The following is a 15,631-nucleotide window of genomic DNA, read 5'->3' as shown; positions in this document are numbered from 1 at the left end:
TGTTGGAGATCATGACCTTCGATTGCTAACAGACGTCTCCTTTGTAGTGTAATCCACTCACGGATCCAAACCAAAACCACCGAATTATAATAATACTTCCAATTTGGGACCCCCAACCCGCCTTGTTCTTTCGGTTTCTGCATCGTTTTCAACTTAATTTGAGGCTTCTTGCCCTGCCAAATAAATCTATTTGTAGCCCTGTCCAAGTTCCTAAAAAAGGTTTTATCCAGTCTAACTGGGGCCGTTTGAAAGAGAAATACTATTCTGGGCACTACGTGGGTCTTAATTAAGGCTATCCGTCCCATTAATGACAATTGTATCTTGCCCCATTTCTCCAAATCTTTGTCTAGTTGCTCAGTTAATTTTAGATAGTTATCTGCCTTTATTGAGGAGCATCTATCACACAGCCAAACCCCTAAATATTTAACTTTACGAACTATCTGGAGGCCCAAAGTGTTTTGTAATTCTAATTTTTGTATTTCCGTCATGTTTTTAACTATGATATTTGTTTTTTTCCTATTTATTTGTAATCCAGCTACTTCACCAAATTTCTGTATTATGTCAATAAGTCGCCCTCTGGAGGTTAGTGGCTCTTCCAGAACAAAGACCAGGTCGTCCGCAAACGCCTGGACCTTGTATTCTTGTTCTCTGATCTTCAGTCCTCTTATGCTCACCTCTTGTCTTATTGACCTAAGTAAAGGTTCTAGCATATCAACAACCATGGGGAGAGTGGGCAGCCTTGTCTCATTCCCTTCGCTATCGTCACCTCCTCCGACTCTTCTCCATTGACCAAAATCTTGGCCTTCTGTTGACTATAAATTGCCTGGATTGCATTCATGAAATGATTGCCAGACTCCATATATTTCATAAACAGCTCTTAATGGCTTCCTGCAATATAAGTTTTTGTGTTGTTAGTTAACTTAGTAATTAATGTGTGTGTGTGTGTGTGTGTGTGTGTGTGTGTATGCTTTCAAGTCAGTGTTGACTCCTAATGATTGGCTGGACAAGTCCCTGAGTTTTCTTGGCAAGATTTCAGAAGTGATTTGCTATTGTTTCCTTCCTAAGGCTGAGAGAGAATAACTGGCCCAAGATCATCCAGATAGTTTCACATCTAAGGCAGGAGTAGAAATTACAGTCTCAGATTTCTAGCCTGATGCTTTAATACAGAGGTCTTCAAACTTGGCAAGCTATGCTGGCTGGAGAATTCTGGGAGTTGAAGTCCACAAGTCTTAAAGCTGCCAAGATTGAAGACCTCTGCTTTAACGACCACATCATAGAAAACATTACAGTGTCTTTAAAGACTCATCCAGGTCATGGGTGTCCCAAAGTTGCTTTTTCCAAAAGGCAACTGGACTTTCTTGGGTTTTTTTTTCCTCTTTGAAAATGTGTTGCTTCTCATTCAGGAAACTTCTTCAGTTCAACTGAAGAAGTTTCTTGGATGAGAAGCGAAACATTTTCAAAGGAAAAAAAACTCCATAAGTAAATCCAGTAGCCTTTTGGAAAAAGCACCTTTGAGAAAAACATTCCTATGTTTTCTATAGGAAATAACATAAACATGATTATTAACTGTGGTTCTGATACCTGTATGATTTAGTTCATCAGTGCAGATATTATGCTGTTGTTCCTTTAGTTCCCCCAAGAGGCAAATGGTCTAATTGCTTCCTTATGCCTTTCTGGTGACAACATCATACTTTTATTTTCCTGTCTAGCAAATTTGAGCTTATTGATATAGAATTCTGGGCAGAACTTCTCTTGGGACATATCCCATATTATTGCTGACTGCAAAACTGGCAATTCTGTCCTAAAACTCTGTCTAGCTTTATATGAAACAATATCGGTTGTTTTGGAGGGAAAAGAATTCTGTCTCAGGGATTAGATAGAAATAATATAGAAAAACAGAATTTGCAGGGCAAAATTAACTTGTTTGATTAGGGGGGGGGAAACAATAACTACATTTGTCAGGGGCTGGAAACCCTTTAAGGACTTTATTTTGCTGAAAATGGGGAAAAACGAAATGAGGGATTTATGGGTTTGGCAATTAGAAAGAATAGAATATGGAAGGAAGGGAGCTGCTATATAGCTGGAGAGAGAAAGGATAAAAACAGCTGCATTTATGATTGCTGTAAAGAAGATTGAAAGCCACTTCTATTTATTTTTGTTTTTATTTCTTATTTATTTACTTACCACTTTCCTTTATTTCTCTTTAAAAAATTTTTATTTTACTTCGTAAATTTTTTTTGCAATAAAGTTAATACTATAAAGAAAGAGAAGTAATAATAAGAATGATTAAAAAAACAGACATCACAATTTAGTGCCCAATAAAAATAAGATCTATAATGAGGCTGAAACTTCAAGATCTTGACCTGTTCACTATGAACTTCCATTAACTAAGACTATGCCTATTCAAAATCGAGACTCAAAAATTGCTTTGGATTTATGTAAAGATAGTGTTTCTTTGTTATTCATTGAAAAGTGTCTGTCATTTTTTCCCCATCTTCATCAGAAATTAGAAAAATGTTGTGGCTCTTTAAAAAGCCATCTAATATCATTCTTAAAGTAGCTGTGTTGTTTTCAGATTGATGCGGAAATCTGAAAAAAAATACATTGTTGCTTGAATTTATGATTTAGAGGAACTACTGTTGTGCGAGTTCCAAAACTCTTATTCTAAGTCATTTTCAAAGGGTGCGTAACCACATTGGCATTTTGTCAACTCAGCTTTCGTAAGTTTCCCCAAAGAATTGTAGAAATTAATTTTTTGACGTTATAAGGGATTTTGAGCTTTCACACAATTGCTGTATATTAATGTTGTAAAATAGCTTATTGTGCTTTTACTTGTATGGACTGCAGCAATGAAAGAGCAATGGGAGGTAATTAATCACAGGTCTATTAAGGTTACAATTTGTGGTGGTGATAATGATTTCTGATTTTTCTGCATGTTTTCTGTAAACAGCATTTTTATTGCACAAGATTGTGTAACATGGATATTGTAGGAGATGACCTGACAGATATACTGTGCAAATTTGCATGTTTCAATGCTTCGTTTCCTTAGAAAAATGAACTGTGTTTCAGAAAGGATTGGGTTGCAAAACATTACCTTGGAATAATGCAAAATAGTCTTCACATTATATATCTTTATTATAAGCATAAAAATGATGAGAATAATATAACCTTTCAAATATTCATATTTCCCATTGCATTCAGAGTATCATTGCCAGTATAAAGAAAAAACAGTACAATTTCGTAGATCAGAGGAAAACTGATTTTGACCAGGACTATGAAGAGTTTTGCAAGCAAACAAATGAACTACATGTAGGTTTCGTTCTTCCCAATTTCATAGTTTTCAATATTGTTAATAATTAATATTCTATTTGGGTTGGTCAATTCATTAAAACTTTTACAGCAAAAACTCATTTTAATGGACCACATTGGGGGTGGGAGCAGGTAGAAAAGGGGCGTTGGTCCTACCTGACACGCTCCTTCTCATTGGGTGGAGACAGCAGCCATGCTTGGGTAGTGACTCGTACGATCAGATTGGAGGACTGAGCCTGTAAAATTTGACAAGTCCCGCCTCTGTTGCCAGGGATCCCAGCTTTTGGTGAAGACGGAAGAAACAGGCTCGTCATGTGGCAGAGACATTCGTGAAGAGTACCAGAAAGAGAAAAAAACAATACCCCAAAGACCCAGTTTGAAAATGGGTGGGGATGGCTGCTGTCTCCACCCAACGAGAAGGAGTGTGTCAGGTAGGACCAACGCCCCTTCTCCATTGAGGGTGGAGACAGCAGCCATGCTTGGGACATACCCAAGTTCACAGTGTTAGGTAAGGGAGGGCTCAGTCTGAGCCAACGACTCTCCTCCCGCAATAACCCTTTGTAACACACTACGTTCAAAGGCTGCCTCCTGTGGGACAAACCTGTCCAACTTATAACGCTTAACAAAGGGAGAAGAAGAAGTCCAGGTTGCCGCTCTGCAAATGTCCACTCATGACGCTTGTGTGGCCCAGGCCGCGGATGTTACTGTGCTGCGTGTCGAATGCGCCGTCAACCTTGCCAGTAAAGGAGAAGAGCGAAGCTCGTAGACAGTAGCAATCGTCTGGCGAATCCAGCGACCGATGGTAGATGAGGATACCTTAGAACCTAAGGAAACAGGAAGGAAGGAGACAAACAAGGACTCCGAATGCCAGATCGCTGCCGTTCTGTTGAGGTATATCCGGAGAGCCCTCCGGACATCCAACTTGTGCCACTTCTTGCCTGACAAAGTGGTTGGGTGAGGGCAAAAGTCTGGAAGAATAAGTTCCTATGTGGTGAAACACAGAGTTAGTTTTAGGAACAAAAGTAGGATCTAGCCTTAGGACCACACGATCTGCATGGAAGACACATAAGTCGCTACTCATCGATAATGCTGCAATTTCCGAAATCCTCCTAGCTGTCATAATCGCCACTAGGAAGGCCACTTTGCAAGACAGAAGCCGTAGGCTGGTAGATTTCAACGGCTCGTACGGTGCACCTGTGAGAGAAGTCAAAACAATAGAAAGGTCCCAAGTAGGGTACCTATGTAACACCAGCAGGCATAAATTAGAGGCTCCTCTGAGGAAGCGACAAATCAAAGGCTCCTGTGACAACGAAGGAAGGGAACTGTAGGTTAGGACCGAAGCGAGAGCCGCCACCTGTCGTCGGAGAGTATTGGGAGAGAGACCTTGTCTAAGCCGTCCTGCAAAAACATGAGAACTTGAACTATTGAGGCCCGGATGGGAGAAATGCCGTGCAGGTTACACCAAGTGGCTGAGTAAATACGGTCCGTATTTACCTAGACGCCTGAATGGTCTTTATGACCGTGGCCGGGAGATTGTCACGCAGCAGCGCGTCCCACTCAATCTCCAAATGGTCAGTTGCAACCACTGGGGATCCGGGAGCAGTTTCGCCCCTTGAGATAGGCAATCCACGGGCAGGGAAGTCTCCAGGGGGAAGACACCGACAACTGCAGAAGGTTGGCAAACCACGACCTTCGCGGCCAGTGTGGAGCTAGAAGGAGCAACTCCGCTTGTTCCTGTATGAGTTTCCTCAGAACCCTCGGGATGAGGGGAATTGGGGGGAATGCATAAAGCAACCCGTGGGGCCAACGGGAGCACAGAGCATCCCCAGCCTCCGCCTGGTGTGCCGGAAATCTCATGAAAAATCGTGGAAGTTGGGAGTTCATTGGCGATGCGAACAAATCGACCACTGGAGTGCCGAACCGGGAGGACAGGACCTGGAACAAACGAGGATTCAGACGCCACTCTGCGTGATCAATTAGTTGTCGGCTTATCCAGTCTGCGCGTATATTTGATTCCCCTGATATGTGTTCTGCCCTCAAAGAAGCCAGCCGGCGCTCCGCCCAGAGACCCAATCTTTTGGCCTCCCGCATAAGGGCTCTGGACCTGGTGCCCCCTTGGCGATTAATGTGCGCCTTTGCCGTCACATTATCTGTAAGAACTAAGACGTGAGATCCGGACACTAGATGTTGAAAGGCTCGAGGGGCTAAATAAACTGCATGTAACTCGAGCCAGTTGATGTTTAATGATGACTCGGGTGTCGACCAAGTGCCCTGGGCCACCTGATCTAGACAGTGGGCTCCCCAGCCAAGCGTGCTGGCATCAGTCATAATCACCAGCCATTGCTGTTCAAAGAAAAGGCAGCCCCTAGAACTGGCTGGAGACCGCCACCATCTGCGCGAAGCCAAATGGTCCGAATGGACCGAATACACTGTAATTGGTCTGGCAGTCGAAAAAGAATGAGCCGACAGGAATCGTTGCACCATTGCTGCAATCATACATTGAATGTCCTCTGGATGTAAAGGGGTAGAATCATGGTCTCAGGCTGGGCTGGCCTCCATAGAGGCTCAAACCAGAGCATAAGATACAGGTGGATGAACCCCCCACCCAGCTGGAGTGCTAGACTCCACAGCATTGATACCCCACAGACGGGGGAGATCCCAATAAGTCAGCTGACTCAACTGACACCAGGAAGTCTAGCAGCAACATCTGATCTGGGGTCGGAGAGGGGTCACGTCTACGTTCCCCTGGAGAAACCCTGGCTGTTATAGATGATGTAGAACCACTGTCCTTGGCCTTGACTACAGGCTTCCGTAGAAGCTTTTCTTTGCGTCTAGCAGAAAACTTAGACTGAGGTTTAATGGATACTCCATCCTCTTGCGTGTGCTTGGCATCTTTATGCTTGGAAGCAACTGACTGCTCCCTTACTGTGGCCTGGTGGCCATGTTTTGACTTGGCCAGAACCTTAGGCATGATAGGCTGTATAACACCCAAGGAGTGGAAAATAGATTCCGTGTTAAGCAAGGCAGTCCTGTATCAGGGGAATGTCAAATTCTAGATGCAGCCTGTGATAAATATGCGAGGCACCAACAGAGAAAGGAGAAGGCAATTAACTCCAAGCCTGTAAGGTGCAGCAATGTCTGCCAAAAGGGCTGAAGGCAAGGTTAGGCCAGGGTAGCAGGGACAGCCAGAAAGACTGGAGGCCTGAGAGAAGCTCAACGTGTCGCCTCACCCCTAAACAAAATGGCAGCCAAAACTGCCAACTCAGGGATCACCAAGCTCCGTTACTGAGCAGATCAGCAATGTCAAACAGCTGAGATGCAGACCGGTAAGAGAAGTCAAAGAGAAGTCAAAGAGCTGAGCAGGAATAAATCAGGGCAATTTTACAGTTCACCAAGCCCTTGTGATGTGACCACAAGCGGCAAACCACAGGGAGCGCGAAAACTCCACTTCGAAGCCGGCGGCAAGGTCAATCAGCTGAGAAGCGGTTAATAGTGACAGCGGGCAGAGCTCTGTTCATTTCCGCAGGAAAGAATCAGAGCCTGGAGGAAAAGAACCGACAAGTGGTGATAGTCAGGGAGAGCAAAGACTCCACTCAGAACCTGTTTGGGACTCAACAGGTCTCAAACAGCTGAGAAGTGGTTCTATTGAGTCTGCTGGAGAAAAGCCGCGCCTCAGTGAAAGGCCGACAAGCGGCGAGAGGCAGGGAGTGCGAAAAACTCCACTAACAGTTATGCGGCTGGCAGTGACAAAATGGCTGCCCAAAGACCGTGGGGAGTGCAAGACTCCACAAAGAGAAGCCACTGTTTAAAACACAGGGCTCCACCTGCAAAGCCGGTGATTTTGAGCCACTCACGAGAGCGGAAAGCTCCACCAATGTACAGAAACTTACCAGTTCGATGAAAGGATGGAATGGCAGAATGGCTTCAACAAGACCTCAGAATTGTAATCTGAGGCTTCCTGAGGTAAAAAGGTTCACAGAATGTCCAGCAAACAAAAGAATAGCCAAGTACGACATCCAAGGTCAAATCCAAAGAATCAGGTATGAAAGAAAACACTCTAACTCTGAAAGCTGTCAGAGCTAGCTATCCACAAACTGTGCCACCGTAAGGGTGGGAGCGCTAGACTCCACATTATTGTTTCTCCGAATAGGAGGACGAGATCCCCATAAATCAGATGACTCAACTAATAGTGGGAAATCTTGCATTGACATCTGATCCAGGGTCAGAGAGGAGGCATGTCTACATTTTCCTGGAGACCCAATGGTTCCACTGGGGCAGAACCAGTGCCTTTGTTTTTGACAATAGGTTTTCTTAGTAGCTTCTCCTTGCTCTTAGGAGAAGCCTCAGAACAAGGCTTAATTGCTACTCCTTCCCCTTGTGTATGCTTGGAAGCTTCCATCTTAGAAGCCACTGACTGCTCACGCACTGTGGCACTACAGCCATGTTTTGACTTGGCCAGAGCCTTAGGCATGTCTGGCCTTAATCAATCAATAGGGTTGAAAGGACACCCCTAAAATTGTATCAGCCCTGTAATAGGGTAATGTAAATTTAAAGGTAGTTTAAATCAGTATAAATGTGTTATAGATTGAAATTATATAGCCAACTCAATTTCCAGTAGCCAGATGTGGCATCTTAGTTTATAAGGGCAGAATATGCTTATAGCCGACATAGAACTAAGGATTGGAGGCTTGATAGAAAAAAACTGTGCCCTTGCCCTTAAACAAAATGGTGGCCGAGCAGTCACCTAAGAACTCAAGCTGTCGTAACTGTCAAAAACTGAAGCGCTGCTCAGTCTCAAATGAAGGTAGATCTGTTTTAAATAGTCTAATTTGGCCAAATAATTAAAGCACTGTCAGAGTAAAGAGACTACACACAATTAGTCTCAGTCAGTTAATAAGCAGTAAGCCTGTTTGTAAAAAATGCTGACAAGCAGTAAGCCTTTGGGAGTGCGAAACTCCACTTCACAGCCAGCCCCAAATTCAATCAGCTGAGAGGCAGTTAGGCTAAGCAGCAGTAGCGCTTTAACAGCCTATTAGGGGGAAAGTAGCTTCTGCTAAAAGCTCTGATAAACGGAGATAGCCAGAGAGTCAAACCTCGTAGCAAAAATGTTAATTAGCTTCAATCAGCTGTGAGGCAGTTTAAAATAGCAGGGACAGCTCTGCGCTTTGTTAAAACTGCCAACAAGCGGCAAGAATCAGGGAGTGAGACAACTCCTCAAATGGAAAAGTTTATGGCTATAGTTGTTGGGAGAATCGATATGGAAGCGCAAAGCTCCACAGCTGGTATCATTATTTAATTGTTAGGATCCCACTGGCTAAGCCGGTGACTTTGGATCACCCCCGGGAACGGAAAGCTCCACTAACCTTTGAAACTGACCAGTTTCAATGTGCCTCTGCTGAGATATGAATAAAATACACTCTAATGCTGAAATCCCCTGGCAACAGGGGCTCAGCAGCGATTCCAAGTAAATTGCTATCCAAAATGGCTGCCTGTCAATCAAATAAGGGGGCGCGAGGCTCTGCAGCGATTCTGAGTGGATGATCGTTCAAAATGGCCACCTGTCAATCAAAAAGGGGAGCGCGAGGCTCCACAGCGATTTCGGGTGAATGCCTATTCAAAATGGCCACCTGTCAATCAAAAACGGGGGTGCGAAGCTCCGCAAGAACGAAACTGCCTCAGAGCCTTCAAATCAATTAAATAAGTGGAAACGCTGCGAAAAGGGCAATCAGATAATAAGGCAAGCCAAGACACAGGCTGGAGATGGTAAATCTCCTTTACAATTCAATGGCAGTAAATGAGACAAAATGGCTTCCAGGCTATAATGTGGAGCTCTGTGACTAGAGGGACACAATGTAGGGAGCGCAAACACTCCTCCAGCTATCACAATATATTTAAGGTGAGGTAAGGGATTGACCAAATAAGGAAGGGGCGCGAAGCTCCACGATCCCTTCAGTCAGGGGAAGGTTTTTTAAAATTAATATAGAAGGGGAAGAGGGAATTCCTTTTCACCCCCACCCCCTAGCAACCCAGCAACTCTGGTTGCTGAGGTAAAAAGGGACAAAGAATTAGTCACACTCACAAAAGAATAGTCCAAGAGAAATCCGAGTCAAACCTTGATATCAACCATCTGAAAAAGAGAAATAGGAAAATTAGTAAAATTGTCAGAGAGAGAAAACCACACGACTGTCCAGTCTGAAGGACTAAGCCAAAAGCTGAGATCCCTGGCAACAGAGGCGGGACTTGTCAAATTTTACAGGCTCAGTCCTCCAATCTGATCGTACGAGTCACTACCCAAGCATGGCTGCTGTCTCCACCCTCAATGGAGAATGATCTAATAAGTACAAAAGTGCAATATTTCAGTGATTTTGATCATTTGGACAATGACTTTTGAAGATGATATAAATGATATAAATCACCATGGATGTCATACAATTAAGGTAAAATTAACATACATTCAACTGACTTCTCCAAACAACTTGGAATATGGCAAACTTGCTCTTTGTTTTAGAGGAATGTTGAGATAGAAATCTAGTCCTTCACCTATGAAGTCCACTAAATGAAGGTGTGTTAAATGAAAGTTTTGTTGCATTTTCTACATCATGTAAGTTGTGGGTTTAGACTGAAAATTAGTTTATATAGAATTGAGCTCTCAGATCAGGATTGCTATTTTTAGCAGGAAAATTGCATCTTGCACAATTTCAAGTGATATAGGAAGGTAATTGCCTGTATAGTTTCTAAATGAAATTTCACACTGGAGCTAAGGTGTGTCTTATCTCACCATCCTTTTCTTTTCAATCCACTAAAGTAGCATTTCATTCTTCCCTAGAATTGAACGCTATTTTATATGGAAGAAATGGGGAGAGGAGAGCTGGAGATAGAACATGATGAGAGAACCTCACTCTTAATGATGCCATATGTTCCATATGGCCTGGGAAAAATGTTCACCTTGGTTGCTGAACAGTATATGAGTGATCCTATCAATTTTGAACTGTCTTCACCCACTTTTGGCATGTGGCCTTCAAAACAGTAAATACAAAAGTTTGGTGGTCTGTAGATTCTCTCTTTGCCTATGCCACAAGAGTTCTCCAGTTTGACTAGTCCCTTTTTTGGTTACGCTTGTACAAGAATGTATTGGAATCTTGGGAACTGTATTCAAACAACAAACTTAGTTAAACCAGCTGAATTCTTGGAGATGGGAAATAAATGTAACAATAATAATTGCTTGGGTTTGGCTTAACCAAGTTTGTTGTGCTCTCTGCACCATAGTTTAGGACTTCATAGTTTGTGTGAATTTTGCCAATTGTCATTAATTCAGTAAAACCTTGGTAAAAAATGGCTAATGTGATTTATAAATTTAGTGATTGTGCTTATGAACATTCTCTATCCTTTTGTTTCTTTCTACAGCACCAATTACAGATGTTTATGGATACGACCTTTGAAAAGATTTTGAACACTGAAAGAGCCCTTGATATGCTGAAGAAATTTGAAAGGTTTAAACATGACCATTTTTTACTTTGAGTAATCTGGAAAAACAATGCCAATAATACCAATATACGTTGATAGTCTCTTTTAATTTTGAATCACATTTGGAGAATTTTGCTTTTAGTCTATCAAGCACGTATCTCTATAACATATAGAAAGGATTTTTTTAATTGTTGAAAAAAAAACCTAGCAGCAGGATGAATAAAGTCCAATTATCTCAATTTCTTACAATTGAGACATATGAATCTAGCATCTGTGAATCTAGAGGTTCTGTCAATTTTTTAAAAAAATATTGTTAAATTAATAACAAAGGAAAAATACTTCATTGAATAATGATGGTACAGTGGAAAAACATATAGTGATTAAATCTCCACATAATAATGAGAAAAAGAAGAATTAAGAAAAAAGATCCATATGATAAGAATAAATACTTATATGGAATTAATCCATTTGTTGACCTAATAATTAAATCTGGACCATATAGCAACATAATAGTCAACTTCACTTTTTTTTTAGAGAGCAAAGACTTTAATTGATGTTTGTCTTGTGTTTTTAAATAGGCTGTACACCACCCTGAGTCCTTCGGGAGAAGGGCGGTATAGAAATAAAATTATACTTATACTTTAAAAAGTAGATAACAAAATCATGTCTTGGATCTAGAGTAGAGTAACTTATTTTCTAGTTATATAGGATTGTCATCTGCTGTATACCAAGCAAAATAATGCCAACATTGTCTCTAAGAGGAAAATTTTCATAGTTTAGAAATTCAGCATCACATACATGTTAATATAATTTAGGAAATTAATCAAACCTAAACAAAGTGATAACAGGACCAAATCATATAGCCTAAAGAACCCTCAACTTTCATATATACCCAGCATAAGATACCTAATGTCCATCCATTCTTGTGATGCATGTGTGTTAAAAAATCTTTTACCTTATCAATCTTGGTAAATTTAGCTAGCTGCCATGCTTCCCATAGGTTCTTTGAAATAAAATATATGGCTAAATTAACAGATAACAGCAGACAAAAATAACACTACTTGTCCTTAAAAAGGTTATCTGAACACTTCCACAAACAAAAGATGGTTTGGTATGTAAAATTAATGTTATGAAAAACATTTGGAATTCAAAAAAATTTGGAATCTAAAACTTACATTTTAAAGTTTGAAAGAGATGTTACTGGTAGGATTTGAACCAAGAAGCACTCTTTGAAGCGTAAAACAGGTGATTACAGTACTGCTCTTAGGACCATTTTTCTTGCACTATAAATGGCTAGGAGATGGATTTTTCTTGAGTTTTGGAGTTTGGTTATTTTTCTAAGTTCTTTTTGTTGTACTTTTATATGACTGCAAGCTGCTCAAAGCCTTTTTGGAATTCAGTGCAATATACTGTACATTACAGAAATGAAAATACAATACAGGGCAATGCAATACAATATCTACAATATTTTGAAATGGTTAGAGAATCCTGAGAAATTCAGAACCATTTTGTACTCGTATGACTTTTAGAGCTTGAAAGTATTTTAAGTTTGACATCTTTTGCACACTTCTACTTAGAATTTATGGGACAGAATGATACATATCACATTTTATCATGCAAATAAATAAATCTACTTTTTTCTTAGTTACACAGTAACATAGATTTGTCCATTCCTGTTTGACATATCAATGTGCTATGGTTAGGTGATCCCGTGGGACTGATGAATGAGTCAATATGTTGCTTCAGAAAGTTAAACTAATCTTTGGTGTCTTCTTCAGAATGATTAATTGAAAAATAAATAATGTACTGAACCTTCTTGATTATGATGATGTTTTTTCATAGGCTTGGAATCCCTAATCTTGGCATTGCTAATAAATATCAGATCATCCTGCAAAACTATGATCGTGACATTGAGATGGTCTCTAAGCTGTATTCAAAACACAAGAATGATCCTCCTCTGGCTCGTAATCTTCCTCCCATGGCCGGTAAGATCTTGTGGGCACGACAGCTGTTTCACCGAATCCAGGAACCTATGAATCTATTCCAAAAACATTCCACGGTTCTGCAGACAGAAGAAGCAAAGCCTATAATTCGCAACTACAACAGAGTGGCTAAAGTCCTTCTTGAGTTTGAAATCATCTACCACAGAGGATGGCTTCAACAGGTACCGGACTACAACGTGCCAAAATATTTTTATAATGAACATTGTGGAATGTTTTGCTATTAATATACTTAGATGTTACTATAAAATTCAGCGTTTTTTTAAGAATCACACTTGGGACTGTAGCAGCAACAGTGCATGTATGAAATAATAAATCGGTATGATCAGTTTGCCCAGCTACAGTAACTAGGATATTGAATTAATGTCCCTCAATTTTATTGGTATAAACTTGTCAAGAAAAGTTCTACATACTGTAGCTAGAAGACCTGGGATCTATCACTGTTTAGGTCAGAAAAAGTCAAATGCTTATGTGTGTCTGAACCTGTTTACTAGTTCTTCGAAACTCTTGATATCTATCTGTGATAATCTGCTATTTGATGAGGTTAATATGTGGAACATTTGTTATTTCTAGGTTGAGCTAATTAAAGCAGGACTTCAGGCATCATTATTGGTGAAAGCTCCAGAGACAGGAGAAATATTTGTGAATTTTGATCCCGAGATTCTCACCTTAATCAGGGAAGCTAAGTGCATGGCACGCATGGGGCTAGAAATCCCACCACTGGCCATTGCTGTTCAAGACAAACAGGATGTCTACAAACAAAATTTCAATAAACTACAGGTATTCTTGTACTGTTACAGATAAATGCCTTGAAATAAACTTTTAAAGGCTTTATTATTATTATTTAAAAGGCTTTCCCCCTGACTTCTTTAAATAGGTATAACATTTGCTGCTAAACATACCTATAAAAACCTTATTTAGTTCAGGTTCTCTAACCCCTGAAACAAGGGTATGACTCAGATGTAAAGATGAATAAATTATGGCTAAATTTGTTTCATTAGCTAATGATAAAATGGAAGTTTGCAGGTTCCAGTTGTCATTAAGCACGTCTGCACACTTTATATTTCAATGTGTGGAAAAACAATCTCAATAACCCTGTTTTACCCCCTCTTAATTTCCAAGTGCAATACTTGATTATTGTCCTATTTTCAGAATTTCTATTTTCAGTCAAAGGTTATGCAAATAAACTTTGAAAGGTATGCCACAGATCATGACCGGTTAAGTGAATCTGCAATTATACTATCAGTTACAATTTAAGTTGGTACTTTTTCAGATGATGCTGGCAGAATATAAGAGAGTAAAATCAAAAATCCAAGTCCCACTTCATGCTCTAATGGCTCCTCATGTGGGTAAAGTGGATGAGTCGGTCCAGCCAGGAATAACCACGCTGACCTGGACATCCCTGAATATTGAAACCTATTTAGAGAATATTTTCAGTAAACTTGGTAAGTCTTTGTATATGGTCTGTCTCTGTTTTCTCAAACCTTGGCAAGTTTAAGATGTCTGGACTTCAACTCCCAGAATTCCTCAGTCAGCATACTGGCTGGGGAATTCTGGAAGTTGAAGTCCAGATATCTTAAAACTTGCCAAAGTTGAGAAAGGCTGTACCTGTCTAATCTTCATGGTATATAGATAGATCCTGCAGTAATGATTGAAATTCGTGAATATTGTTGAAGTTATTCTTTGTTTATTTTTTTTTAATTCTTCCTAGTTTGGACTGTGGAAATAAATATATGGATCTTCAGGAAGTAGGCATGCTGGTAGACAATTTATCACCTATAGTTCATTTTTTCCAATACAGAGAAATTATCTGGTTTAATGAAAAGGAGGATTAGGTTGACATGATAGCAATGTTCCAATACCTAAGGGATTGCCACAAAGTAGACAGGGCCAACCTATTTTTCAAAGCATCTGAAGGCAGGACAAAAATCTATGGATGGAAACGAATCAAGGAGAGAACCAACCCAGTACTAAGGAGAAATTTCCTGACAGAACAATTAATCAGTGGAATGACATGCCTCCAGAAATTGTGGGTATCCAACACTGAAAGTTTTTAAGAAGAGATTGGACAACTATTTGTCTGAAATGTTACAGGGTTTCCTGCTTGAGTAGAGGGTTGTGTCAGGGTTCTGACCAATGACCTAATTAAATCATAAGCCTCAAGCGAAGCTTCAAAAGAAATCCAGTTATTTATTAGGAGCTTCATGTTGGCACGTTCCAAGTGAAGCCAACTCTGACCCCACGTAATTTACGCTCCAGCTCTGACCCTGTTTCCCCCCTCCCACCAAGGTGTGTCATCAGTCACATTCTCCAATGAAGCAATTTCATAGGTTGTAGAGATCACTCCCCTCCAGCCACTGTGAGTAATCATGGAGACGGCCTTGACAGAGATATGGCTGGAATGTCCTTTTGTTTTGACTGATGTGCTGTCTTGCGGCAGCTGCAGAGTTTGTTTTCCCATCCCCTTTGCCTATGGCAACTTGAGAACAGGCCAGGGATGCTTTGTGAGTTGACAGGTTGGACGAGAAAACTTCTAAGGTCCCTTCCAACTCTATTACTCTATTACAGTATTTTGATATTCATTGATATTTTTTGTTAGAGAATCCACATAGTATGGGTTTGCTGTTGAGGCTGTAGCAAAAGAAATATAAAGGTTTTGATTTACATGTGTGAGAAAGTATCTTTACAGAGGCTCGGTCCTTGCCCTGTGGGGCCTTTTTATCTTTAGTGCACGTTCAAGTGCTCATTCTATTGCAGGAACAGGCATCTGTGATTACGTTTCTTTGAATTTGGCTTAGCCTGAGTGAGAATGCAGCCATTGTGATTTGTAAAAAAAAAAAAAAAAAAAAAAAAGCTTA

General features: G+C 40.6%; 1 protein-coding gene across 2 annotated transcripts in view; it reads left to right on the top strand.

Moving 5' to 3' along the window:
• Window positions 1-15,631, top strand: part of DNAH5 (dynein axonemal heavy chain 5) — a 162,127-nt gene that overhangs the window by 29,539 nt on the left and 116,957 nt on the right. For both annotated transcript variants that reach the window (XM_087890233.1, XM_034411888.3), the window contains exons 12-16: window positions 3,202-3,309; window positions 10,714-10,799; window positions 12,616-12,937; window positions 13,347-13,553; window positions 14,047-14,218. In XM_087890233.1, the coding sequence (XP_087746359.1) occupies window positions 3,202-3,309; window positions 10,714-10,799; window positions 12,616-12,937; window positions 13,347-13,553; window positions 14,047-14,218 (895 nt within the window). The remainder of the gene's footprint in view (window positions 1-3,201; window positions 3,310-10,713; window positions 10,800-12,615; window positions 12,938-13,346; window positions 13,554-14,046; window positions 14,219-15,631) is intronic.

This window comes from Pantherophis guttatus, chromosome 3, assembly GCF_059756535.1.
Source record: "Pantherophis guttatus breed Tessera chromosome 3, ASM5975653v1, whole genome shotgun sequence".
NCBI lineage: Eukaryota > Metazoa > Chordata > Lepidosauria > Squamata > Colubridae > Pantherophis > Pantherophis guttatus.
This window is presented reverse-complemented; position numbering and strand designations above follow the sequence as displayed.